This window comes from Heteronotia binoei, chromosome 2 (assembly GCF_032191835.1).
Source record: "Heteronotia binoei isolate CCM8104 ecotype False Entrance Well chromosome 2, APGP_CSIRO_Hbin_v1, whole genome shotgun sequence".
Lineage (NCBI taxonomy): Eukaryota > Metazoa > Chordata > Lepidosauria > Squamata > Gekkonidae > Heteronotia > Heteronotia binoei.
The window spans coordinates 74141850-74168212 of NC_083224.1; the positions used below are offsets into that span (position 1 = coordinate 74141850).

At 43.6% G+C, this 26363-nt stretch overlaps 1 protein-coding gene across 3 annotated transcripts in view; it reads right to left on the reverse strand.

Annotated features, from left to right (window-relative positions):
* Positions 1 to 26363, reverse strand: part of RASSF5 (Ras association domain family member 5) — a 358578-nt gene that overhangs the window by 217989 nt on the left and 114226 nt on the right. For all 3 annotated transcript variants that reach the window (XR_009555056.1, XM_060231287.1, XM_060231288.1), the window contains one exon: positions 465 to 578. Coding sequence is in view for 2 of the 3 variants with exons in the window: in XM_060231287.1 (XP_060087270.1) it covers positions 465 to 578 (114 nt within the window). In the remaining variant the exon portion in view is untranslated. The remainder of the gene's footprint in view (positions 1 to 464; positions 579 to 26363) is intronic.

Here is a 26363-nt window from a genome sequence, read left to right on the forward strand (position 1 = left end):
TTTTATTACCTCTCACTCTTCTTTCCTAGTGTACTTCTTTAAATTAGTTCTCTTGTTCCTGCACTTGGAATTCTGTGTGTATGGTCCTGCCTCCTGCAGTGACCATTTTGTGGTTGTGTCCACCGCTTTTTATCAGAATTCCAAAGGTGCCTACAGGCTCAATAAGGTCAGAGATCTTTTTTGTACAATCTACAAAATATCTACAATTGGTGGTCACTCCATAAATCAGACCACAGAAAAGAGAGTGGGATCTCAAGGAAATCAGTCTCTCAACTGCTATCCACAAGGAGCTAGATGGACAGCCCCTCCTCAAGAATCAGGGCTACATTTGTTCTTATAAAGAGTGGAAAGAAAAGAAAGGCACCTTTTCTCTGGAATGAAGCAAAAATTAGTTCACCTTTTATGTTTAGGCCATACTGAGCTGTACTGAAAGACAAATGTAATCTAGAAAATGCAATACAAACCATCTTCATCAGCAAGCAGTTGTTGACTTTTGAATTGTAATTGTCGATCTTCTGTTTCAGCTCTTGGATGGTTGGAGCTCTGGGCTTTTCCTCTTCCACTGTTTTCGTTGCATTCTGGAACACAAAATGGGAAACAACACTTGATACATGCTTCCAGTATCCAGCTGGTTTATGCTGCCTTTGGAATAATGTTTGCCTTCCATACAGCATGCCCTGCAGGTGAAAGACTCATCCATTCAATTTTTTGCCCAGGATACATTTTGTATATTTTATTGTATATTGTATATCCCGCCCTCCCCTAATGGGCTCATACATACACACAAACATATGCTTCCTATTCTCAGAAGTGCAAGCACCAGTGTTCCCTCTAAGCTGAGTTAGTGTGAGCTAGCTCACAATTTATTAAACTCTGGGTCACACATTTTTGTCTTAGTCCAGGAAAAATGCCCCCAAAGCAAGCTAATTTGTGCAGTAGACTCACAACTTTAATGCCAGTAGCTCACAAAGAATATTTGCTCACAAGACTCCATAGCTTAGAGGGAGTATTGGCAGGCACATGTTTTTCTTTTTCCTGAATACAACTACAGAATTGCACAAACAGCATCAAACTTCTGCTTATCAAATTTACTCTTATCTGTCCTCCTATACCTCTGTCAGCTATATGATCTGGAGTTTACCCATTTGCTCATCTTTCTGTGAAATACTGGCCATCATATGTCAAAAGTGTCCCCCTATATATGACAAATAGGTCAGTCTTTACACAAAAAAAGGACACAAAATCAATGTATGATTTTAAAAATCATAATATTCAGAATTGAGAGGGAGAACTTTTCAATCTACCAACATGACCTCAAAGTCACAAATCTTCAGCAAAAGAACTTCAAAGGGGGACTATAGTATGAAACAACTGAATTGGGATTTATTCAAATGTTTCACACTACTTCCTCTCTCCTTCTCTGGTTGAACTGAGACTTGGGGAACTTTATCTCACTAGAACTGCTACTATCCTAACAAAAACCCATGACTCTGCATCCATTGCAGATGTTAACTAGCTTATTTATTTAAAATATTTTCGAACATTCCACCCAACTTAGGGTCCCCTAGGCAGCAAACACTACAAACAATGAAAATAAGACACATGAATAGGAAGGAGGATCAATGAGAATCGGTGAGGGAACACCAGACAAAACAGAAAAGTCTTCACCTGCAAATGTAAGATTGTCATATAAGGAGGCACGAGAATTCCATAGTGTTGGTGCCATGAATGAGAAGCCCCCTTCCCAGATTGCTACCCATTTAACATCAGATGGGGGTGGGTGGGGCTGAAGATAACTATAACGGTCAAGTAGGTTCATATGGGAATGGTCACTCCTTGAAGTATGCTGGTTCCAAGCTGTACCGGACTTTAAAAGTCAATACCAGCACCTTGAATTGGGCCCAGAAGCAATTTGGATCTCAATGTAGGTGGAAAAAAACTGGACTGGTATGGACTCTACAAGCAACTCTAGTCAGAATTCTGGCCGCAGCATTCAGTTTAGCTTAGTTTAGTTTATTCAATTTATATCTCGCCCTCACGGCTTTTGGACACCCTTCAACAGAAGCCCTATGCAGAGTGCACTATAGTAGTCTAACACAGTTGTTACCAGGATACGTACCACAGTGGCAAGCCTTTTAAGTTTACCCAGTTTTGGTTTTAGTTTTAGTTTAGTTTACCCAGCTGCCCTTGGCTACCACCATCACTACCACATCTACTTTTCCAGCAGTACCCCCAAGCTACAAACCTGCGGCTTTAGGGGGACTGCAATTCCATCCAGAACAAGAGACACTGCTGTCCCTAGGTCAATCCTCCGTCCCACCAGTAGCATCTCTTGTTTTAGCAGAATTAAGTTTTACCTCGGTAGCTCTCATCCATTTTAAAAACTGCCTCCAGGCACAGGCTCACAGTTCCAGCAGCCTGGAGACTATTTATATCTACTAACGCCACAAACGCTCCTATAGTTTGTTCTCTCCCCTATACTGGCACAACTGCCAAAATACATTTTTCATTTCAGCATAGTGGTCTAAAGATGCTCTCTGTGCCAGGCCTGATACTAGCGGTTCTGTGCCCCTGCCCCCCCCCCGGACGCTAACTGCACATGCAAAGCATGCATGGCACAATGACATCAAAAGTGATGTCAGTGCTTGGCCTGCCCAGTCCTCTACCTCTTCAGAGGGAGCTGGCTGGGCAGTGGCCACCCGTGTGCTTTTTCCTGCATTCTGAATCAGTCCTAGGTGGCCGGTTACCTTGCCGACTCCCATGAGCCGACCCTGCTCTTTGCTTCTTCCCTCTAGTGGCAGCTTTTTGACTCCCTTTTTATTCAATCTCTTCCTTAATGACCTGGCTATTCAGTTGTCTGGTCCTGACTGCCATAGTCCAAAACTCGGTGCATTGCACGTACTCTTGTTACTTTATGCTGACGATACGGTGCTGTTGTCCTGCTCTAGAGTGGGCTTAAGATGTCTGTTGTCCCGTTGTGTTCTGTATTTTACTAGTAATAAGCTCCAGCTCAATTATGAGAAGTCCAAAATCTTAGTTTTCTCAAAAAAGTGGAGTCTTTACAAATGGGTTATTGATGCTAAAGAGATAGAGCAAGTCAAGTATTTTAAATACTTAGGTGTTTATTTTCAATATAATGTGACTTGGTCTACCCATCGCAAGTATGCAGTGAAGATAGCTAACATCAGTGCATCTGCCATAGCTCGCTTTTTTGTGGCAAAGGTAACCAATTTGTGCCAACTGCCATAAAAATATTCAAAGCCAAAGTGATTTCACAACTTCTGTATGGCATCCCAATCTGGATTGGATCTTATGAAGGTGCTATCGAATGTGTCCAATTCAAATTCTTGCGTAAAATTCTGGGCATGCCAAAATGTGTCCCAAATGCAGTTATCTGCTTAGAAACTGGCATGTCTTTAATGGTTACTAGTGCATGGCTCATGACCTTCAAATTCTGGCTACACTTGCACTACAACTCTGAACCAGGGAGCTATATCTCTCAAATGCTCTTTGAATTTAATTTGTCAAATTGATCAGCACAAATTGAGAGAAAAATAAAAGCAATGGGTTTATCCCTAGAACTATTGTCCATGCTGTCCTTCACCACCGCAGTCCAACAAATTAAAAACAGGTTGCTAGATATTGAGCGCCAAGACTTATACAGTCTGGCTAAGAAAACTTGTTCCCCACTAAGTTTTGAGAACTCTCTTAGTACTGGGAAAATGGCCTCATATCTATCCATCTTTCAGGTGCCACAGCAGCATAGAGCTTTTTCCCTTGCCAGATGCAACACCATGCCCTCTGCCATTCTTTATGGCAGATTTAACAAGACAGCCTACTCAGTCAGACACTGTCTCTGTAAGCAAAAATGTGTGGAGTCAGTTACTCATATTCTTCTTTATTGTAATTTGTATACAGATCTTCGTCACAAGTATTTACATCCTCTTTTAGTTAGCATGGTTGATTGTTCTGATGCACTTAAGGTCTATAATCTTTTTAATGATACTTCATCTAGTGTCACTGAGAAAATGGCTAAGTTTCTTTATTCTGTTTTAAAGGCACGCCAGAGGATCTCATAGAGATAGTTTATGTTTATGATTTTCCTGATGTATATGTATGCAATCATTCCATTTTATCTTTTTTTAAAAAACCAATTTGCTTTGATATATACATCTATATATTTTATGTCAATAAAGGCTAACTTGACTTGACTTGACTTGACTAGTGGCAGCTATAGTACAAAGGAAAGCATAGCCAAGCCAGGATAGGGTATTGGAAGAGAGGTGCAGCCTAGGCTAAATCTACTCTCTGCTATTAAGCTCAATGTGTGAGCCTAGGCCTCCTGATCTCTTTCAACCTAACCTATTCTACAGGTCTGTTGTGAGGATAACGTAGGGGCAAAGGCACCACCATGAGCTCCTTGGAGGAAGGGCAAGACAGAAATCTAATATGTATATAAATTATATTTTTTCAAAGCAGACAGAAAAGAACCTTACTGCGCCCCTCTGCAGAGTGTTCAATATCTTTGTTTCCCTCAATGGGAACAGCAGGTCCAGCCAACCTGGGTATCCTCCATTGTATAAGACATCCTCCTCTTTCAATTCCCTAGATATAATCCTAGATTTGTCTTGGAAAATACTCCAGAGCCAGCCTAGCCTAGCTGGGGTGCAAGGGGACAAAATGGAGAGTCAGGGGTGGCCAAACTGCAGCTTGGGAGCCACATGCGGCTCTTTCACACATATTGTGCAGCTCCCAGAAGTCAAGGAGGAACTTAATGCAGACTTACTCTCAAGTAAGCATGCTTAGCATCAGGACCTCAGTCAGCCTCTGAGCACTGACCCATAGGTAGGCAACTATTTCCACCATGTGTGAAGCGGGAAAGCAGGAGGAAATAGGCAGGCTTGCAAGCTTTTCTCCGCCACAGAAGTCACATGGAGACCTAGAGCAGGGAAAGAGAGTGTAAGAGCCAAGGGAGCCACTGGAAGGAGGGATGGAATTAAAAAGTGTGGTCCAGGGTTCTACCTCAGTTTCATAGTTCTTGTAGGAGCTGTATTTACTAACTTTGGTGTCAAGGCAAAGAGAGATGCATAAAGATGCAAACAGTAGTCAGTGATTTATATGGTACATGTGTGTTTCCTTCTCCCACTGGTGCTGAAAAATAATTCCCTAACCTTTCCCTATGCTAGTCTTATAGAGGACTGTTATTCCCATCATTTTGTTTACAAAAAGACTCCTAGCATGGTTATGTTGTAATACATATAAAATATATATTTTACGTTTCTATGCAAAGGAAGTATTAAGAGCTTTAATAAAGACACGTGTAATATTTGTTCATGTGTTGCGACTCTCAAACATCTGACATTTATTCTACATGGCTCTCACATTAAGCAAATTTCGCTAACCCTGGAATAAGCTGATATCCATGATCTTTTTCACAAAACTTCAGGAGGATGCTCAACTATTTTCTTCCTGTAAAACATCTTAACATACAGCTCCTTGGAAGCTTGGATGCAGCATGGCCTGCCAAGAGCCAACGCAAGCTCTTGGACACAAATTCCCTCTGGACTCCCCTCACCCCATCCAAATCCATCCCATACACCATATGTAAATCATGTTATCTCCCAAGCTCCATGGGCCAAGGTGACCACAGCCTCTGAATTTTGCTCCCTTATTCCACTCCTTTCAACAGTCCCAATACCAGCCTTGATCATCTCTGCATTACCTTTTTAATACATGCACCAAGAGACTTCGTAGAAGAAACACAGACAAACAACACAGTATTGTTGAGTTTTAAACAGAATTGCCCCCCTCCAGACATTTTCAAAAGTGTGCAAAAATAAAATATACATGCTGAATTCCCAATCCACCATTTCCCCCCAGTTTCAAAAGGACTTTGATCTATTCGTTGCATGATTGGAAACACAGAGGGACACTGGCTATTCACTTTATTTTAATTTCCTTTTTAAAAAAAGGAAAATCAGAGCATATGTTAGATTCCCATGAGGGTTTTTATGCAAATCTATTAATGAATGTTCAAATGCAATTGAACATACTAGCATTCAAGACCAATCACAGACCAGGACTTCTCCAGGACACTGAAGACCAACATAATCGGAGGTTCAGGGAATTCAGCAGAGAAGAAATAAACAACTTTGGATACACCTGCCATAGCCACAGGGATGCTGAGGTAGCTCATTAAGTGAACAATGGACTGATTGTCACAAATGTGTCCTGTACCCAATGCTCCAATTGATTAGATGTAATGGCAGGTGCTAAATAATCAAGCTATTAAAGTATTTGATTTTTTTCATCAATCTTGGAATAATGTCAGTCCTAAGAATAAAAGAGCAGTTCCTCCTCCAGTACTTGAGCCTGCTGAAATCAATACAGTCACACTGAGTTATGCAGTCTAAGCAAAGAGGAGGAAATTGGTGCTTTTTTCTTTTATCCTCAGAGACCTCAAATGATAAAGTATACCCCACAAAGCCTCAGGCAGCTGCTAAGGAATGATGAGATATTCCTTGACCTCTTTTCCCAGTGTAAGGGCTGAAATTGGCAAAACCCAGAATGTCAGCTCATATCTTTTCAACCAAAATAGTCAGATCAACCCCCCAATCACATACCATTTCCACCTATGCTACCTGAATATGACACCTATACTTGGTCATAAGCAGCCAAGGAGGCAAGGCCTGGTATTTAAAGGGGAACAAGACAGGGCATGTTTTATCCATGAAATAATATAGGTATGAGACAAATGAGCTTTGGCTTTCTGATTCCTAAAGTAGAGATCCAGAAGGTCAGACTACTGAAAAATGATGGGGAAAGCATTTTGGAAAACCATCCTTCTAAATGACATAACCCTTAAAACAACTTTAGAAGCTACAACCACAGAGATCTATTGGTAGAATACAAAACATGATGATTTGGGGGTGTATGTGTGAGAGAGTGATAATTGATAGAATGAACATAAGACACAAGACTGGGAATTGGACAAGGCTTAAAAAGAAACAACTTTGAGATCACACTAATGCTGAAGAACTGAAGGGTCATAAAGAAGCTTTCTTAGATGACTGATAATCCCTCAAGTCTCTGGTAGACTCTCCCTTCCAGAGGAGGCCCAGAGGGGCCATAAATTACTGGCAGGGAGCTTGCTTGCAGAAAATCCCAAGTTCAGGTCCCTGTCACCCCAATTCATAAAATCTCATGAAGGAAATTTGGGAGATAATTTTCACTTAATCACCAAAATACATATATTGATTTAGATATATTTGGGGGAGGTATTTGTGATGTTCCTGCATTGTGCAGGGGGTTAGACTAGATGACCCTGAAGGTTCCCTTCAACTCTGATTCTATATCAATGGTCTACACAAGGCAATTTCAATTGTTCTTATGACTGAGACCATCAACTGCTTCACCTAGATATCCTGTACACTGTCTAAGCCCTTATTAGAATCCACTAATGGAGCCTGGGGAGGACAGGGACTTCAGTGGGGAACAATGCCATAGAGACCACCCTCTAAAGCATCCATTTTCTCCAGAAGAACTAATCTCTGTAATCAAGAGATAAACTGTAATTCCAGGGATCCTCGGGTCCCGCCGGGAGGATGGCATCCTTACTTAGAAGTATAAAGTTCAGATTCTCAAAATTCTACATTAGAACTAATAATTCACAGTCCATGCACAGTTAAAGCATCTCAGATGAAAATACTTGTTAACCTAAGCAGATACATGCCAATGTTATTCCATGGCTGATTCCGCATTTGGCGTTTGCCCTCCTTTCGCTCCAGGGTTGTTCCATGCAGGCCAGATTTCCCGATTCCACATTAGAGGATTTCCCCCGGATTCAATTCCCAATCTGTTCCATGTTTTCTGATTCCGCATTACCGCTGCTCCCAGAGTTTCCCCCTCCCTCATACATTTCCTTTTTTTTTTTAACACGCATGCATGTTCGTGTTACAACGTAATGCCAGAGGCATAATACTGGCAAAGTCAGTTTTCCTTTCGCCCTGCCATTGGCAGGTTAAGCCCCATGAAATCTGAGTTGGCGATCCACCGTTTTTATCCACACACGCTGAATGTTAAGCACACAGTTTTCCGTTAAAACCTATAACAAATTACAAACAGATGTGTGAAGGGGGGCGTAAGAAATATGCAGAGGGGTTAAGGGAGAAAGTTTCCTCAACCTATCAAAAATATAAAGCTGTAAACAATCAAATTTCTGCTCCCGTTTGAGGCCATGGGGGGGGGGGGATTGATAAAGGTGGCAATCACGCATGTTTAAAGAAGTTCGTGCAACATCGCTTTTTATTTAGTTGCTTTGCAACGATCTTATTTGGAAAAAAATATAGCAGTCAGGATTGATTTTTTTCGGAGGGGGGAAGAAAGTAATCACAATACAATGGCACATTATCAAATTCACGTGGAATATAGTAAAGAAGGGGGGCGGGTGCAAGTAAGTGATGCATTCAGAAAAAGAAAATAGCATTACATCGTTATATTGTTTTTGCGTTGTAACGCAAAACGAGTTGTTTTTTAAAAAAATTAATCCATTTCAGAAAAATATTGCATAATCTTTAAAGGGAGTAAAATTGCGGAAGTATGATGAAATAACTGGGCAGAATCATGGGCGTGGAGTTATGTGGGTGTGTTCTACTGATGCAAGAAGTTTGACAGCACATTGGCGCGAGTTCCGCACATAAAATTCCGAGCCTCGGAACCGCAGCAACAAGAAGATCTGGTATTTTGTCGATCCCCTTAATCTGGGGCAGCACTGCTTCGGAGGCAGGTCAAACTGCCGCCCCAGGTCAAAATGTGCGGAAACCAACATCTGCCCTGGGGGAAACACAGCGTCGGAGCCGGAGCAAAGGCTAATGCGGAATCACCCCATGTCTAAGTTACCCCACACTTACTCATCAACACTGAACCCATCACAAGAACAATCCCTCTGTACAAAAGTCTTGGTTCCTGTCCCTCAGTTCCCACCTCTCCATATCCCCTTGTCCAGACATCAACTCCCTTTGGCATCTCAGTACATTTTACCAGACACCCCCCTACAGGTTTTTGTGGGTTATAATTGTTTTCAAAGTAGCTCACAAAGCAAATACATAGTTAAAAATCACAATTAAAATAGCTTAAACATTAACACTGCATAACTAGCAAATATACAACTGATAGTAACATTGCATCTAATCATAGGGAAGGCATCTGGTTTCTTTGGAAATCAAGAGCACATCTGACATGCAGTATATTCTCTTCATCCTGTTTTAAATGCAGCAGTCAAATACCGTTTTCGCACACAGCTTACCTCGCAGTCACATCCTGTTCCCTCCACAGCGTCCGGTTGGATTTCCCACCATCTGCACCGGAGTTACAAGAAGTGCCGCAGCTTCTGCGTAGCAAATGTAAACTGGGTTTTAGCAGTTTACGTTTGCTACACAAAAGCCACGGCACTTCCTGTAACTCCAGCGCAGATGGTGGGAAATCCGACCGGACACGCGGAGGGAACAGGATTGTGACTGCAAGGTAAGCTGTGTGCGAAAACAGTAAAAGGATCTATAGCCCTTGAACTCCAATCAGTTTAAAAGGATCCCATTCAGCCCAAAGCAACTCTGGTCCTGAATCAAGGCTTCTCCTGATCCATTTAGAACATGCCAAATGGATCTGAGAAAGGAAACAATCCAGTGAAAACATATCTGGGGACAGTTCCCCAGTACTGTAAATGTTGAAATTCCCCACTAACCTGTTTAGAGTTACTAGAGGCAAGTGGCATTTAATACATTATCTAGGCCACCTTCCAAGCAAGGCCATCAGCCTATTTTTGCCTTCTTATATTTGAGTACAACACAGTACTAAGTATTGATTACCTGCTCATTCAGAAGGTGACACTGAATTAGGAGGGTAATGAAGCTATTCAAAGTAGATCAATTAGGTATAGCAAGTGCTTGCACAATGCATCTTCTGCTGGACAAGTTTATTTCCAGTGGTCATAATAGTAATACAATACCAAATGAGAATAATATACTAGACCCAGTCTAGGAGGCAGCAGATTACTATGGCCTACTAAACTAGATTAGTATGGAAGAGGAGCAGGAATCCACCCTCAACAAAGACACTCTTTGTTCTTCTCTGAAGCCAATTTGAATAATTCTCTTACTTTGGAGGAAAAAAACTATTTCCACAACAAGTCAAGCCATGAGAAATTTTGATCAGAGACATCTTTTCCAATGTAGAATCTGCCCCTTCACAAAAGAATTTCTAATTTTGCTACCTCTGTATACAGGTAGATCTTACAAGGCAGGTTTTTAAGATGCAGCAGCAGCCACATGTGAACACCCCCCCTCCCCCATGATATATTCTTAAACAGACTGGAGCGGCTGCATGTGGATGGTATGTGGTTTGGGGTCAATCACATGGGTCTTTTCCTAGGAATCAGCACCCAAATAATCCAGTCAGAAAAGTAACTGAGAACCTTAGTCAGTGTTCAGTTATGAGCTCCCATGATTTCCCGACTTGCAGCTGCATATATGCATTTATTTTACTTCACTTACATTTCCTGCATTGTGCAGGGGGTTGGACTAGATTACCCTGGAGGTCCCTTCCAACTCTATGATTCTATGATCCTTTTCTCCCTAATGGGGTTCCAAAGCTGTTTACATCATTTTCCTTTCTGCTATTTTATCTTCTCCTCCATTTTAACCCAAATTTCTATTGAAAAGTACAGGTGAAACAGGAATGTCTATTAAATTTACATTGTAACTTTTTTCATCACAGAATTCAAGGTGATGAATATGGGACGTCTCCCACCCAAGCACTGAACAGACACAGACCTGTTTAGATTGAGCAAGATTACATCATGATGTGTCTTCCAACCAAAACCTGAGACCAAGGGAGGTTCAGGTACTTGGCTTTTTGCTCAGGGAACAGATACAGACCAAATGAAATTGTTATCTAACAAGATCAGAATGCTAAGAAATTGTAACAAAAATTCCAGCTTTGCCTAGCTCTATGTGGGTGTTCTTAATCAGGTGTATTGTCCCAAGCACAGGTCTATTTATATCACTTCCTACCTCATTCTTTTAACTGGAGGCACCTGGGATTGTACCTGGCATATTCTCATGCAAAACAGATGCTCCAGCACAGAGCCACTGTGCTCCTCCCACTAGGAGAGGCACAACAAAGTCCTCTAATAGTGGGAGGCATATATTGCAGAAATCTGTCCTCTATTTAAAAAGAGCCATAAGGGAGTGAGTCATGTTTCATCTGGAGACTGCTTAGAAGGAGGCTGGACACTTCAGAGGCAGACAAATCAGTAGCTGAACAGAATGGAGAACAGTTCATCCATCAAGGGACCATACCCTGAAACTCTCATAGGATTCAAGTAAGGACTCATGGCACTATTGGTATGAATGTATTCCTTGCACAGTTCCAGGTAAAAAGCTTTGGGTTTGCCCAGATGGGGGACAAGGAATGAGAGTGGGTGTGGTATGATAAGCGGAAAATTTGGGAAGTGTTTTGCAGTGAGGAATCCCTTGCTAAGCTTGGTCACCAGATCATACCTCTTGGGAGTGATAATCTAATCTTAAGGAAGTAAATCTTCAAATCATGGATAAAAGATGCAAATGAAAGAGCCAGCACTTGTATCTTGAAAATATGCATTAAAAAATACCACTGAAACTTGCATGTGCTGTCTTCAAAGTGGAAGAAATGCATGCTATCATTTCAAGATGATTTTTTTGGAAGAATGTAAAAACTGGCTATAAGTGAAAATGAATGGTCTTGAACCATCAGTTCTCTGGTTCTTCTAAAGCAAGCTCAATTCCTTTTTGCACTCCTGAGGTGCCCATTTATTAAGGCAACAACTCTCAGAAGAAGCTGCACTTTTTTGAAAGGAGAAAAGATTTCTCATAATTTGGCTACATATTCTGAAATACTTGCTAAATGTCCAGACAATGCTGAACATGCTCTTTGGCCATTCCATAAGTTTCAGAGATAGCTACTTACTGGAGCCCAAGGCACTCCAAATCATAACCACATTTTTTGTAACTCTCTAAATTATATAGTAGCATATTGAAACCTTGTTCACACATGTCTCCCAATGAGAAAGCAGCAGAGGCAATGTATCACTGGTGATTTCAAAACATACTCCATCTTCAAACATACTATTTTTGGGGAGTGGGGGACATCTGCAGTGGATTTCCTCTGCTGCTTCCCTTTGCTGGCAGCCTAACACTTTCCTTAAGCAAATCCCAGAACAGCTTTTACAGCAGAGCACTCATTGCCTCCTACAAAACAAATTACTAAGCATATTGTACCTTCTCAGTTACATTCACGCTGCAGTACTCTGCAGCATTTACAGTTAAGCACAACCTTCTCTAGGCCAAAGCCTGAATATATTTTTGGGAGAAACTGACTTGCTTGGTAAACTATTTTAATTAAAAGCAAAACGCACCTACCCACACCAAATCCCAAAAATGAGTACAGTGGCCTTTTTATCAGCTGCAGTCCATCCAAATATGACAACTCATTGGGACAAAGACAATTCTGTTCCACCTTGTTTGGGGACCTGGAGGCAAGGTCAGTGTTGTTGGTAGGGTTGTCCAGTCCAATTCAAGAAATATCTGGGGACTTTGGGGGTGGAGCCAGGAGACATTAGGGTTGGAGCCAAGATCAAGGCTGTGACAAGCATAATTTAACTCCAAAGGGAGTTCTGGCCATCACGTTTAAAGGGTGGTGAGAACCAGAGAGGATTGTGAGGAACTCCAAAGGGATCTGTTGAGGCTGGGTGAGTGGGCGTCAACGTGGCAGATGCGGTTCAATGTGGCCAAGTGCAAAGTAATGCACATTGGGGCCAAGAATCCCAGCTACAAATACAAGTTGATGGGGTGTGAACTGGCAGAGACTGACCATGAGAAAGATCTTGGGGTCGTGGTAGATAATTCACTGAAAATGTCAAGACAGTGTGCGTTTGCAATAAAAAAGGCCAACGCCATGCTGGGAATTATTAGGAAGGGAATTGAAAACAAATCAGCCAGTATCATAATGCCCCTGTATAAATCGATGGTGCGGTCTCATTTGGAGTACTGTGTGCAGTTCTGGTCGCCGCACCTCAAAAAGGATATTATAGCATTGGAGAAAGTCCAGAAAAGGGCAACTAGAATGATTAAAGGGCTGGAACACTTTCTCTATGAAGAAAGGTTGAAACGCTTAGGGCTCTTTAGCTTGGAGAAACGTCGACTGTGGGGTGACATGATAGAGGTTTACAAGATAATGCATGGGATGGAGAAAGTAGAGAAAGAAATACTTTTCTCCCTTTCTCACAATACAAGAACTCGTGGGCATTCAATGAAATTGCTGAGCAGACAGGTAAAAACGGATAAAAGGAAGTACTTCTTCACCCAAAGGGTGATTAACATGTGGAATTCACTGCCACAGGAGGTGGTGGCGGCCACAAGCATAGCCACCTTCAAGAGGAGGTTAGATAAAAATATGGAGCAGAGGTCCATCAGTGGCTATTAGCCACAGTGTGTGTGTGTGTGTGTGTGTGTGTGTGTGTATATATATATATATATTTGGCCGCTGTGTGACACAGAATGTTGGACTGGATGGGCCATTGGCCTGATCTTGGTGGTGGCCACTGCTGAGAAACGGGGGCAAGGAAATGGTGAGATGGCGACCTAGGAAGGAGCTCAGGTGCTAGAGCTCCCGAAAGCCGGGTTCTTACCGCTTGCTAACCACCAGCAAGAGACCCGGACAGGCTGGTACCGACCCTTGCTGAGGGGCGAGACGCCGGAGATTCGTGGAGAACTAGGGTGCCGGTGAAATACCCCGACGCCGGGCCCCTAACATCAAACTAAGCCAAACCGAGGGGCGGGTCCACGCTGGCCTACCTGACTGCGAGCACAGCCGAGGCGGCGGCGTGGACGGCAGCCGAGCGCGGCAACGAAGTGGACGTCCGGGCTGGGAGCGAAAGCAACATCGCGGTCCGGCGGCCTGGTGGTCTAGCGGCCACGGAACATCCTGAACACCCTGACGCTGAGTCCACGGTGCCAAGCTGGGCCGGAGCAGAACCCGCTCTATTGGGAGAGTAACTGACGCCCTGTTGGAGGTCGGAGTTGCTGGCAGGGCGAGGAGTGGAGCCGAGAGCCGAGAGTAGAGCCGGCGTTGCAGCCAGAACCGTTTACCCGGGGAGTGAGGAGAGCAGTGGCGAGTACAGTGAAAGACCCCCGACGCTTATGCGTTGGGAACAACGGGAGGAGTGCTGGAGGGGCAGACGCCCCGGAGAGTCTCAAGGCGCCTACAGACACAGACAATGCCGGGAGTTGATGCAGGTGACCTGGGTGCTTAAAAATAACAACTGGCCGCATAGGCAAAATAGGGCTTCATACGAACCGGTTGTCCCTATAGATAAAGCGGGAAGGGCCACGGCGTGGCGGGGGAGCACGAGGGGGGCTTTCACCCACCCGGACTCACCAGCCTACGCAAGATACACCAAACAAGCCCCCAACCGCGAGACTTGCACCCAGCGCCTGCGACTCCCCCGGAACCATCTAGCGCACTCATACGGCACCCCTGACTCTGCCCTGGACTCTGCACTCGCACTTTGCACTTTACTCTATGCTGACTGTATTTTATTGGCAATACCCCATTATATCTTACCGGTGCCTGCTACCTCACGGGAACGTCTAAACTGCAATTACATCGCACTTTAATAACTTAAACTGCAATTACATCGCACTTTAATAATTGTTTAACTCCACCCTGTAAGCCACTAGTTTAAAATGAATTTTTCTACCAATTAACTCTTTGATTATTTATTACTATATATTTGGTCTGGATTATATAAATATTCTTAGCAAATTGATCTAAATTAAGGAGAGACTTTAAAAAAAATTGATTGCTATTGGAATTAATTTATCAAATATATTTAAAGGAATTGGGCGGGGGTTCTTGGTTTGATTAGGACTTAGGATCTAGTGGGACAGAGTGGCGTGAGAACAATTAGATAGCAGCCTTGACAGTGGTCAATATAGCAGCTGCCGCCAACGAGAAATGGCCAGCTCAAAGATTCCAGTGCTCCTGAGGAGGGGGAGATATGGCGGTGGGAGCAGATAAGATGAAGATGAAGATATTGGATTTATATCCCGCCCTCCACTCCGAAGAGTCTCAGAGCGGCTCACAATCTCCTCTACCTTCCTCCCCCACAACAGACACCCTGTGAGGTGGGTGGGGCTGGAGAGGGCTCTCACAGCAGCTGCCCTTTCAAGGACAACCTCTGCCAGAGCTATGGCTGACCCAAGGCCATGCTAGCAGGTGCAAGTGGAGGAGTGGGGAATCAAACCCGGTTCTCCCAGATAAGAGTCCGCACACTTAACCGCTACACCAAACTGGTATAAGGGAGGAGGACAGAGACATGTTAGTGCTCGGCCCCCCTCCAATCTGCGTCCCATCCCAAGGGTGACAGGTAGTAGGACCAGGTGTAACCTGCCTCCGTCATTGGTGTTATGCAACGCCAGGTGCATTAACAACAAGACCTCAACTCTTCGAGAGTTTATGCTCGAACAGAACATGGACCTGGCTTGCATGACTGAGACCTGGATCCGGGAGGGTGATACAGTGGCCCTCTCGCAAACAGCTCCCCCAGGTTACTCGGTCTTCCACCAATCGCGGACTAGCGGGTGGGGGGGAGGAGTGGCATTATTTGCACGGGAGGCTTACTCCTTCAGGGCGCTCACGGCCCTAAAGATTGAGGGCATTGAATGTGCCGGTCTGAGTTGGGAGGTTGGAGAGGGGTTGGCGATTTGGCTGGTGTACCGTACGCCTAACGCATCAGCCAACGCCTTACCATCCCTGATTGAGGCGGCGACAGGCTGGGCGCTGGAGCACCCAAGGTTGATAATCCTGGGTGACTTCAACGTCCATGCTGATGACCCGTCCTCTAGTCAGGCGATGGACCTAGTGTCTTCCATGGCGACACTGGGACTCTCTCAATTTGTTGTAACCCCTACTCACCAGGCTGGACACGTTAGACCTGATCTTTGCGGCTGGGGTAGCAGTGAGCGATATAACCGCAGAGGCGGTGCCATGGTCGGATCACTTCGCCCTCAAGGCCCGTGTAGATATGCCTCCCCAAACCTGTTTAGGCGAAGAGCCGATTATGGCTCGCCCGCGGAGCCAAATGGACCCAGAACGGTTCCAGATGGCTCTGCGGGACCCCTGGTCCTCTGGCGACTCCCTCGATGACCTGATTGAGACCTGGAATAGCCGGCTCTCTAGGGCCATCGAGGAGATCGCACCTCGGCGCCCTCTGCGACCTCGGACTAAGCTGGCCCCGTGGTATACCCCGGAATTACGCCAGCTGAAACAAGGTCTTAGACGGCTAGAGAGGCAGTGGCGGCGTACTCGTGACGAAGCGACTAGAACATCTTATAGGAAGTTTATGAAGTCCTATGAGATGGCAGTCAAGGCCGCAAAGAAGACATACTTTGCGGCCAAGATTGCATCTGCAAATTCGCGCCCGGCCCAATTATTTAGAATAATTCGGAACCTTACTACATTGCCACAGGGCAATTTAAAAGCTAAGGAATTGGAGATTGGCTGTGAGGCTTTTGCGAAATTTTTTGCTGATAAGGTCCAATCGCTCTGCCACGACTGCCCTGCCAATTTGGACGCAGTAAGTGAACTCGAGGCCCAATGCGTGTCTTCTGATTTAACCCTGGATCGCTTCGACCCGCTCAGCTTGGAGGAGGTCGACAGAATTCTTGGCACTGCGCGATCCACAACTTGTGACCTGGACCCATGCCCCTCCTGGCTAATTAAGGCCTGCCAGGAGGAATTAAGATATCCTATACGGGATATTATAAATCGATCTCTTTCAGAGGGTGCTTTTCCAACACCCCTGAAAGAGGCACTGGTCCGCCCTCTCCTGAAAAAAGTTTCATCAGACCCGGCCGAATTGGCACATTATCGACCGGTCTCAAATTTGCCCTTTCTGGGCAAAATTATTGAGAGGGTGGTGGCGCTGCAGTTACAGGATTTTCTGGAGGACGCTTCCACCTTTGACCCATGCCAGTCTGGCTTTCGCCCGGGCCATGGGACGGAAACAGTCCTGGTCGCCCTCATGGATGACCTCCGACGACAACTGGACCGAGGCGGCTCGGCAGTATTGCTGCTGCTAGACCTATCGGCTGCGTTCGATATGGTCGACCATCGGCTGCTGACCCGCCGTCTCGCCGACGCAGGAATTCGGGGGCTAGCCTTACAGTGGCTCTCCTCCTTTCTTGAAGGTCGGGGACAAAGGGTGGCAATTGGGGGGGAGCTGTCTCAGAGGCACCCACTTCATTGTGGGGTGCCTCAGGGGGCAGTTCTCTCCCCAATGTTGTTTAACATCTTCATGCGCCCCCTTGCCCAGATTGTACGGAGGTATGGGCTGGGTTGTCATCAATATGCAGATGACACTCAGCTCTATCTATTGATGGACGGCCGGGCTGGCAATGTCCCTATAAATTTGGACCGGGCGTTGCAAGCCGTGGCTGACTGGCTCAGGCTGAGCGGGCTGAAGTTGAATCCGGCGAAGACTGAGGTCCTTTGCGTGGGCCGCGGCGGACCGGGAGGGGAGATTACCCTACCGACTTTTGACGGTGCGCCACTGATACCAGTGCACAAAGTCAAGAGCCTGGGAGTGCTACTGGAATCCTCCTTATCAATGGAGGCCCAGATAGCTGCCACTGCTAGATCCGCCTTCTTTCATCTCAAAAGGGCGAGGCAGTTGGCTCCCTTCTTGGAGCGCAGCGACCTAGCAACTGAGATCCACGCAACGGTCACCTCGAGACTAGACTACTGCAATGCCCTCTACATGGGGCTGCCCCTATACCGAACACGGAAACTTCAGGTAGTCCAGAACGCGGCGGCCAGGCTGCTAATGGGACTACCACGGTGGGAACACGTGCGGCCTGGGCTGCGGGATCTGCACTGGCTGCCGGTTGTGTACCGTGTTCGCTATAAAGTGCTGGTCATTACCTTTAAAGCCCTATATGGCCGAGGACCTGCCTACCTAAGGGACCGCCTCTCCCCATATATCCCCCAGAGAGCACTGAGATCCAGTTCTCAAAATCTGCTAACAATCCCTGGGCCAAAAGAGGCTAGACTGAAGAATACCAGGGAGCAAGCCTTCTCTGTAATGGCCCCTCGATGGTGGAACCATCTTCCAGAGATGATACGAGCCCTGCGGGACCTGAACCAATTCCGCAGGGCTTGCAAAACATTTCTTTTCCAGCTTGCCTTTGAAACAGAACCCAGCTAAACTGACGTGTAGTTACCTAGCCATCTTCTGAATATTATAACTTATAGTATTTATAGCACCTATTTTATCTATTTTATTTAATTATTTATGCAACTGATTATATTAAATTGTTGTGTATATTGTTTTATTTGAATCATGGAATGCCATGTCTGTAAGCCGCCCTGAGCCCGCCTTCGGCGGGGGAGGGCGGGATATAAAAATAAATTTATTATTATTATTATTATTATTATTATTATTATTATTATTATTATTATTATTATCTAACATGGCTTCTCTTATGTTCTTATGGACGGCACACCTTTTCAATTCCTTCCTTCCATAGGAAATAATGAAGGATAGGGGCACCTTCTTTTGGGGCTCATAGAATTGAACCCCCTGGTCCAATCTTTTTGAAACTTGGGGGGTATTTTGGGGAGAGGCACTAGATGCTATACTGAAAATTTGGTGCCTCTACCCCAAAAAACAGGCCCTACAGAGCCCCAGATACCCGTGGATCAATTCTCCATGATTTTCTATGGGAATAAATCTTCATAGGGAATAATAGAGTTCCCAGCAGACATTTTCCTCCCCTCCCTCCGCTTTCTGACGACCCTGAAGCAGGGGGAGGGTCTCCAAACCAGGGGATCCCCTGCCCCCACCTGGGGATTGGCAACCCTAGTTGTTGGGTCAAAGAGCTGATTCTGACTTACAGCCCCAGAAGTAAACCATTCAATTGCTCAGCCAACCTGAGAGACAATAAAAACAAAGAGATGCAGTGGGAATTCTCATGGTGTAATTAGATTAATTAGAAATAGCTGTCATTTATATAAGGCTCCTCCCCCTCCTGGCTTGGAAAAAATGTTTTTTCCTTTTGCAGGAATTAATAATTTTCAGCTCTCACCCCCTCCAGCTCTTCACCATACAAAGCAGAGATCCTTTAGAGGATGGCAGAAATCATGGTCATGATTACCTGATTTAAATAATCATAAACAATACAAAGAAATACCACCCCAAATTAAAAATGCATAACAAGATACAGTATACCCTATTAAATCAACTGTTTTCCTTCCCATTCTTATGTACACCTCACTGCATCAACTTAAGAATTAATATAGCTGGACAATTATTATTTTTTTTTTAAAAAAGAGTACTGTATGTGAATTCCTAGAGGCTGTGATCTCTCTTTTGTTTACTTGATGAATTTATGAATCACTGATCTAGAGACATCTTCCTTCCATGAGTTATTGCAGTGGAACTGCCACCTTTGTAGAAAATATTGTGGCAACAACTCTGTCCTTCTAAACTCCATGCAGCTAGGACAGGATATAACTAAAGAGTAAGGCATGTCCAAAACAGACAGGTGCTTACACCAGTTCACGCTAAACTGTGTAGAAAATTCAACCTAAAAGAAAGAACCCCAAAGGACAGAGACCAGTCATCTCAGTGCAAATATAGGACAGAATCTACCATATCTGCAATAAATATCTGCAGCATTCATGTGCACCCCCAGTGCTTGAACATGAGATTATAACGTGTTGATCTATGAAGTTGCTTTCAAATTATACCCCATTTGTCATAGATGGAAGAGATGAACCTTACTGCAATACACAAATTCCTGTTCTATCCTGCTCATAAAAGCAACAAAACCAAGAAATTGCAAGATGAATGCTTTATTGCCAGAGAGGACACTGACCTATTATTAAAAGATTGTTCCCATCCTGGAGCCCATAACACAAAGAGTCAGCAAGCTGTAGATAATACAGGAATGCCGCAGGACAAAGATGATATTTCTTTCAAACGGGAATCATGGAAAGGGCCAGTTTTGCAGTCATGATTACACATGTCAATTTGCTTTTCATGGGTGAAAGACTAAGAAAGCTTCCATTTCTATAAGAGTTCATGATGGTTCAAAGACATCAGAAAGTAGAGTAATCCATGTATGGACAATTATTGTGTTGCTCCTGAGAATAAATAAAATTGATCAAACTATGCTCAACAGCAGTGGTTCTCAACCTTTCATATCTTAGGCCTCACCAATCACTCTACCAAGAATCTGGGTCTCACCATGATAGGAAAAATGCCCACTTTTTTGAGGACACTTGCATGTCTGCAGGCATTCCATTTTATATTTATCACTTATAGTAAGCTTTAAGGGCATTAAAATTGCAGCTGTATTGTTGCGAGTAAATTTTATTGCTATGGCTTTAACATAAAAATAAAAATAAGAATTCAGTAGTTGAAATCTGTAATATTACTTACTATAAATTTTACTGCTACAGAAATTCTAAAACACAATGCAAAACATTGATGAAGCAATACAGATGACTTGGAGTTCTAACAAAAGGGGAAAAGAAATGGTGCTTCTAACTGGCACAGATGGAAGTCACATCTACCCACATCTTTGGAAAATGTAGGTCTGCTTTATTGACTAAGAATATATAGCAGGTGCAGTGGTGCACACCTGTAATTCTGGCTGCCGGGGAGGCTGAGGCCAGCGGGTCACGTGACCTCAGGAGTTCTGGGCTGCAGCGGGCTATGCCAATTGGGTGTCTGCACTAAGTTCGGCATCAATATGGCGAGCTGCGGGGTGAATCAGCCCAGGTCAGAGATTAAGAATATATTTAGGAATTCTGTGTATGATATTCATTAGTTGCTGTGATTATTAGGAAACTGCTGTGACTCAAAATGGTTGCCAGGGTGAATGGAGGAAGGGCAGGAGCACAGCAGATAATCCCTGGCAGGAAGGAGTGGCAGGAAGCAACATGTCAAAGACACTTGCTTGTGGGCAGGTAACAGAGGACTAGGAGAAACACCAAATGCCCAAGGTTACTACAAGCACACCAAAAGGTAAGAATGGATAATCCATGGCATGTAAAACTGGCAGGAGATGGCATGTCACATTTGCAGTGGGCATGGGTATTGAGGGACAGCAAAGACTTAACAATTGTTGTGAAAGCTCTCAGGTAGGATTGCCAATCCCCAGTTGGGGGCAGGGGATCCCCTAATTTGGAGGCCCTCCCCCCGCTTCAGAAAGTGGGATGGGGAAAAATGTCTGCTGGGCACTACATTATACTCTGTGGAGACCAATTCCCATAAGGTATAATGGAGAGATGATCTATGGTTATCTGGGGCTCTGGGGGACTGCTTTTTTAGGTGGAGGCACCAAATTTGCAGCTTAGCATCTGGTGCCTCTACTCAAAACACTCCTTAATTATCAAAAAGATTGGACCAAAGAATCCAATTCTACGAGCCCCGAAAGAAGGTGCCCCTATCCTTCATTATCTCAAAATGAAAGGAAAGCATTTAAAAGGCATGCAGTCCCTTCAGAATTCAGTCATGCTTGTCACACCCTTGCTCCTGGCTCCACCCCCAATATTCCCAGATATTTCTTGAGTCAGACCTGACAACCTTATCTGTGTCCCATCTAGACTACTACTGTTCTTCTGGACCAAACTGGTTCATGTACAAGTGTGCAGGTTTTTTCAAGTAGGAGCTATCACCAAGACTGTTTATACAGCAAACTAAAAATAAAACCAAAACTCTGCACCACAAAAAGCCCAACTTGGCAAGCAGATCTTTATAAAGCCATTTATTCTGCATAATTTATTCCATTTCTGTTATTTGTATGAAAGGATAAATTATTTTATCTTGGCATTGAGGCTCAGGACACTAGAAATTCTCTTCAGCCCCTATTTCCAAAGATGGTCACAAGCTTTTCAAGCCTATCTTCAGAACCTTAAGGGCTAACACACAAATTGCCCTGCTGGATCAGTCCAGTGGTCTTTCTTGAAACAGCATAAATAAATCCACCAACTGATAAAATATCCCCACATGTACTGTTCCAGGATAATGGTATCATCAGTGTTTCCATTGATCAGACTTCTGTGTGATGTCACTGTGTCACACAACATCCCCACTCACCCCTGGAATGCCCCCCAATCCCCCCACTGGAGTGAGGAAGGCAACCCTAGCAACAGGGCAGGTGCTAATTATTGTTTATTCCATAGGCCCAAGTATCAATAGCTCATAGATAGCAAGTTGAAAGGTCAGAAATGTAATCTTTATTATTATCAAATGTCAGTCAATTCCTTGTAAACACTGGGGCAGAAGATTCATATCATAGTCTTCATATTTAATCAGATAAGTTTCCCCCTAACAGAACCATTTACGATAATTTCAACAGATGTGCTTGCTATGTTGGGCCATTTCAGAACAGAAGTACATAGTGTAAAAACCAAACTCTTCCCCTCACTTGCCTACCCCATATTGCAACATCATTGCAATAAACATTTCTCCACCCCAGCACTATACCATTGGCAGGCACAGAAAAACAGTGAAATGACAACACATTATGAAATGAATCATAGTCTATGATACGGGAAAGAGGGGGAGGACTTACCATGCAGATAACATTTTTAGTTGCAGCCTCACAACAAGCATTATGTGAGGCTCCATTTCCATAATGAAGCTTCCTGAATTAACCATGCATGCTTCAACTGCATATTACTCTTTGTACAATACTCCTCGAAACCATAATTCTGCTCTGGTAACACAACATTCTATTCCAATATAAGCCAAAACACTGGAGACAAGGTTCCATCTCTTCCAGACCCTTCTTGGATACACAGCCAATATACTTCTGACATTCACAACAGTTCTCAAATTCCATCCTCTTCTGAGTGCCACTTTTCCTAGCCCATCTACACATTGACATGTGATGGGAGAGGCAATGTCATGTACTGGTTAAGAGCAACAGACTCTAATCTGGAGAACTGGGTTTGATTCCCCACTCCTCCACATGAAGCCAGCTGGGTGACCTTGGGTTAGTCACAGTTCTCTCAGAACTCTCTCAGCCCCACCCACCTCTCAGGGTGTGAGGAGAGAAAGGAAGGTGATTGTAAGCCACTCTAAGACTCCTTCAGGTAAAAAAAAGCAGGGTATAAAAACCAACTCTTCTTCTTGTACTACTCCCAGAGCTGAACAAAGCAGGAGTCAAGTTTCACCTTTAAGACCAACTAAGTTTTATTCAGAATGTACGCTTTCGTGTGCTATAAACACACTTCTTCAGATGAGGGGTCCTGTTTTGTTCAACTACTTCAGACCAACACGGCTGCCCACTTGGATCTATTCCCAGAGTTGCACATTTCCAGCACATTTCATCATCTCTAAATGTTACAGCTGATTTTTACATCAAAGTATGATTTCTCCTCTGTTTGCTCTAGTCTTGAACCCCAAACCACAATCATACAACTGGCTAGCCATATCCCAGCTGACCCTAAGGAGCCCTATGGAAGGCTTAACAACAACAAGCTGGGGTGCAACCTAGCCTTTTCCCACTCATGATGAATATATCCTGTCCCCAGGGTTATAGTCTGAAGGCAACTGCTGAAAGCTAAGCTGGCATGGGTCTGGTCAGTGCCTGAGAGTCCTGTTGGGAGCCCCATGTATATTGCCTTGAGTTTCTTGCTGGAAGAAAAGCAAGATATAAATGCAACTAATGAAAAATAAATAAATGAATTCAATTCATAATTGCAGTTTGTGTGTGTATTCATTTAAAATCACCTGCTTGACTGTCTCAAAATCCAAACTCTTTATGCACCAGCACATTTAGAAACATTATATTGTTATCACTGAGACTGTATCACAGCAATATTAGAATATCCTACAAATATTATCCTTGTAACTGCTCTCAGCAATGCCATACCTGTGGGCATTATTCCTTCTTTAAAGAGGCCAAATGATCCCACAATTAGTGTAATATTTACTGCTACAAGCTTTATAAATGATGCCACACAAGACTGTAAGTGTGCAAAGTTTTTTTTGTGTCTGTTTAGTTCTGGAAAACAATGTTTCAAAATGGCTGCTCCATATTTCAGTTTGGTTGGTGTCCCTGAGAGCTGCTTCCTTCCGTACAATCATAGATGAAAGAACACCATCATGATGCACAGAATCCAAGATCCAAATAAATGCCTTATTTTCATTCAGTTTTTAATTCTCTCATTTTTTTCAACTGCCCTGTTAATCTCAACACTTAACATAAATTAAATGAATGTTACTATGTTTCATATCTAATCTGCATGACACAACAATTACAACAGGACACGTACACAAGCTAACCTTTGGCCCACAATGTTTTTTTTTAATTTTAAAAATATTTTTACACTCTGGGAAAACAAAAATAAATAAATTACGAAGTGTTAGGAAGATAAACAGATATGGAAGCAGAGAAAGAGAATATGTATCTAACAGATTCTTTTTTTTTAGAAGGGGGGGAGAATACCAAAGTCTCGTCCAATTGAGATGTGTCATTAACTTTTTTTAAAGCAGTCCATCTAACAGCCATAAAGGTTTCCTTGCATTTTGTGATGTATTCTGTCATGGTAGGAGTAACATTCCCCATCCCAATATCATGCATATAGTATAGTATATAGTATTCTAGCTGCTGTTACTGGGATAAAAAAGTATGTCTAAAACAAGAAGCTTTTGAAGATTTTTCTCAACAAACTGCAATACATACAAACAGCAACATTTTGCTTAACACTCTCCAGACAACAGTACACCTATACAAAGGGGGGAGCAGAGAATGGAGTCAGTAATTGAAGCTATCATAAAGAGATGTGTACATCCACATTTTAAGCCAAGGACATTACTGGTGCCAAATGTTTTGCCTCCAAAAACAAGGCAATAATTGACCAGGCAACAATCTCCTCTGCTCCCTTTCTCAGAAGATTTGAATACATTATCACATTTTTCAATGAAACCAGTATGAGTTTTAGTGGCACTTTTCTCCAAGGGGTCATTTAACAAGTCATTTTGCATGTGATGTGGAATTAGTTTTTCCCTAGTACACCTCCATGCTTAGTGACAGATGTTTCACTGTTCTACTGCTAGCAAACAATTTAAGGTAAACAGAAAAAGAACTTACCTGTTTTAGAAAATGATCCATCACCCAACAATAACATAGCTGTAACTATAAATAGTTATTATAAGTCAGTTTATTCAAGAGCTGGCCAATGGCTCATGCATGCCGTCAAGAAAGATTATTATATAGCTAGGTGTTTATTTTTGTTCCAAGCGCCATGACTGAAAAGTAATACATGCTAGGATACATCAAAACTCACTTTTCTCTGATTGCAATCAGAGGCAGCATGGATCATGAAAGATACCATTTCTATAATGCAAGTATCTAAATGAGCTTGAAATGCAGGATGTATCCAAAGCAGTGCAGTGGAAGCTAGGGTACATGCTACAAAGGCATCTTGGAGGCAGAATATGCAGTGCGAAACACCCTAACATATCAAGCTGAATTGCCTTGCATCCCCTGATCTCTTAGACTTATCAAAACTCTCAATAGACACAGTGAACACAAAAAAGACATTCCTTTGCTTTGGAAACCACAGAGAAGGTATTTGTCATATTTTTAAGGTTGTTCAGTGGCCATGCCACAAAACTTGTTGATTTTGCTCACTAAAATAAAGTCCTGTGACATCTTAAAGACTAACAATATTTATTTCAATATGAGCTTTTATTAGTCACAGTTCACTTTTTCAGGCGCATATGGGAAGGAAAATCAGCTCTGCCTTTACTTTGTTATGTCAGTGGCCAAGAAGACTGCTTATTATACTGCATCAAATGTTGAAGTCAATTAGGTGGGCTTTATTTTATCTAGGGTTGCCAATCCCCAGGTGGGGGCAGGGGATCCCCCGGTTTGGAGGCCCTCCCCCTGCTCCCGGGTCATCAGAAAGCGGGGTGGAGGGGAGGGAAATGTCTCCTGGGAACTCTGTTATTCCCTATGGAGATTTATTCCCATAGAAAATCATGGAGAATTGATCCGTGGTATCTGGGGCTCGGGGGGGGGGCTGTTTTGGGGGCTAGAGGCACAAGATTTGCAGTATAGCATCTAGTGCCTCTCACCAAAATACCCACCAAGTTTCAAAAAGATTGGACCAGGGGGTCCAATTCTATGAGCCCCAAAAGAAGGTGCCCCTATCCTTCATTATTTCCTATGGAAAGAAGGAATTGAAAAGGTGTGCCGTCCCTTTAAATGTGATGGCCAGAACTCCCTTTGGAGTTCAATTATGCTTGA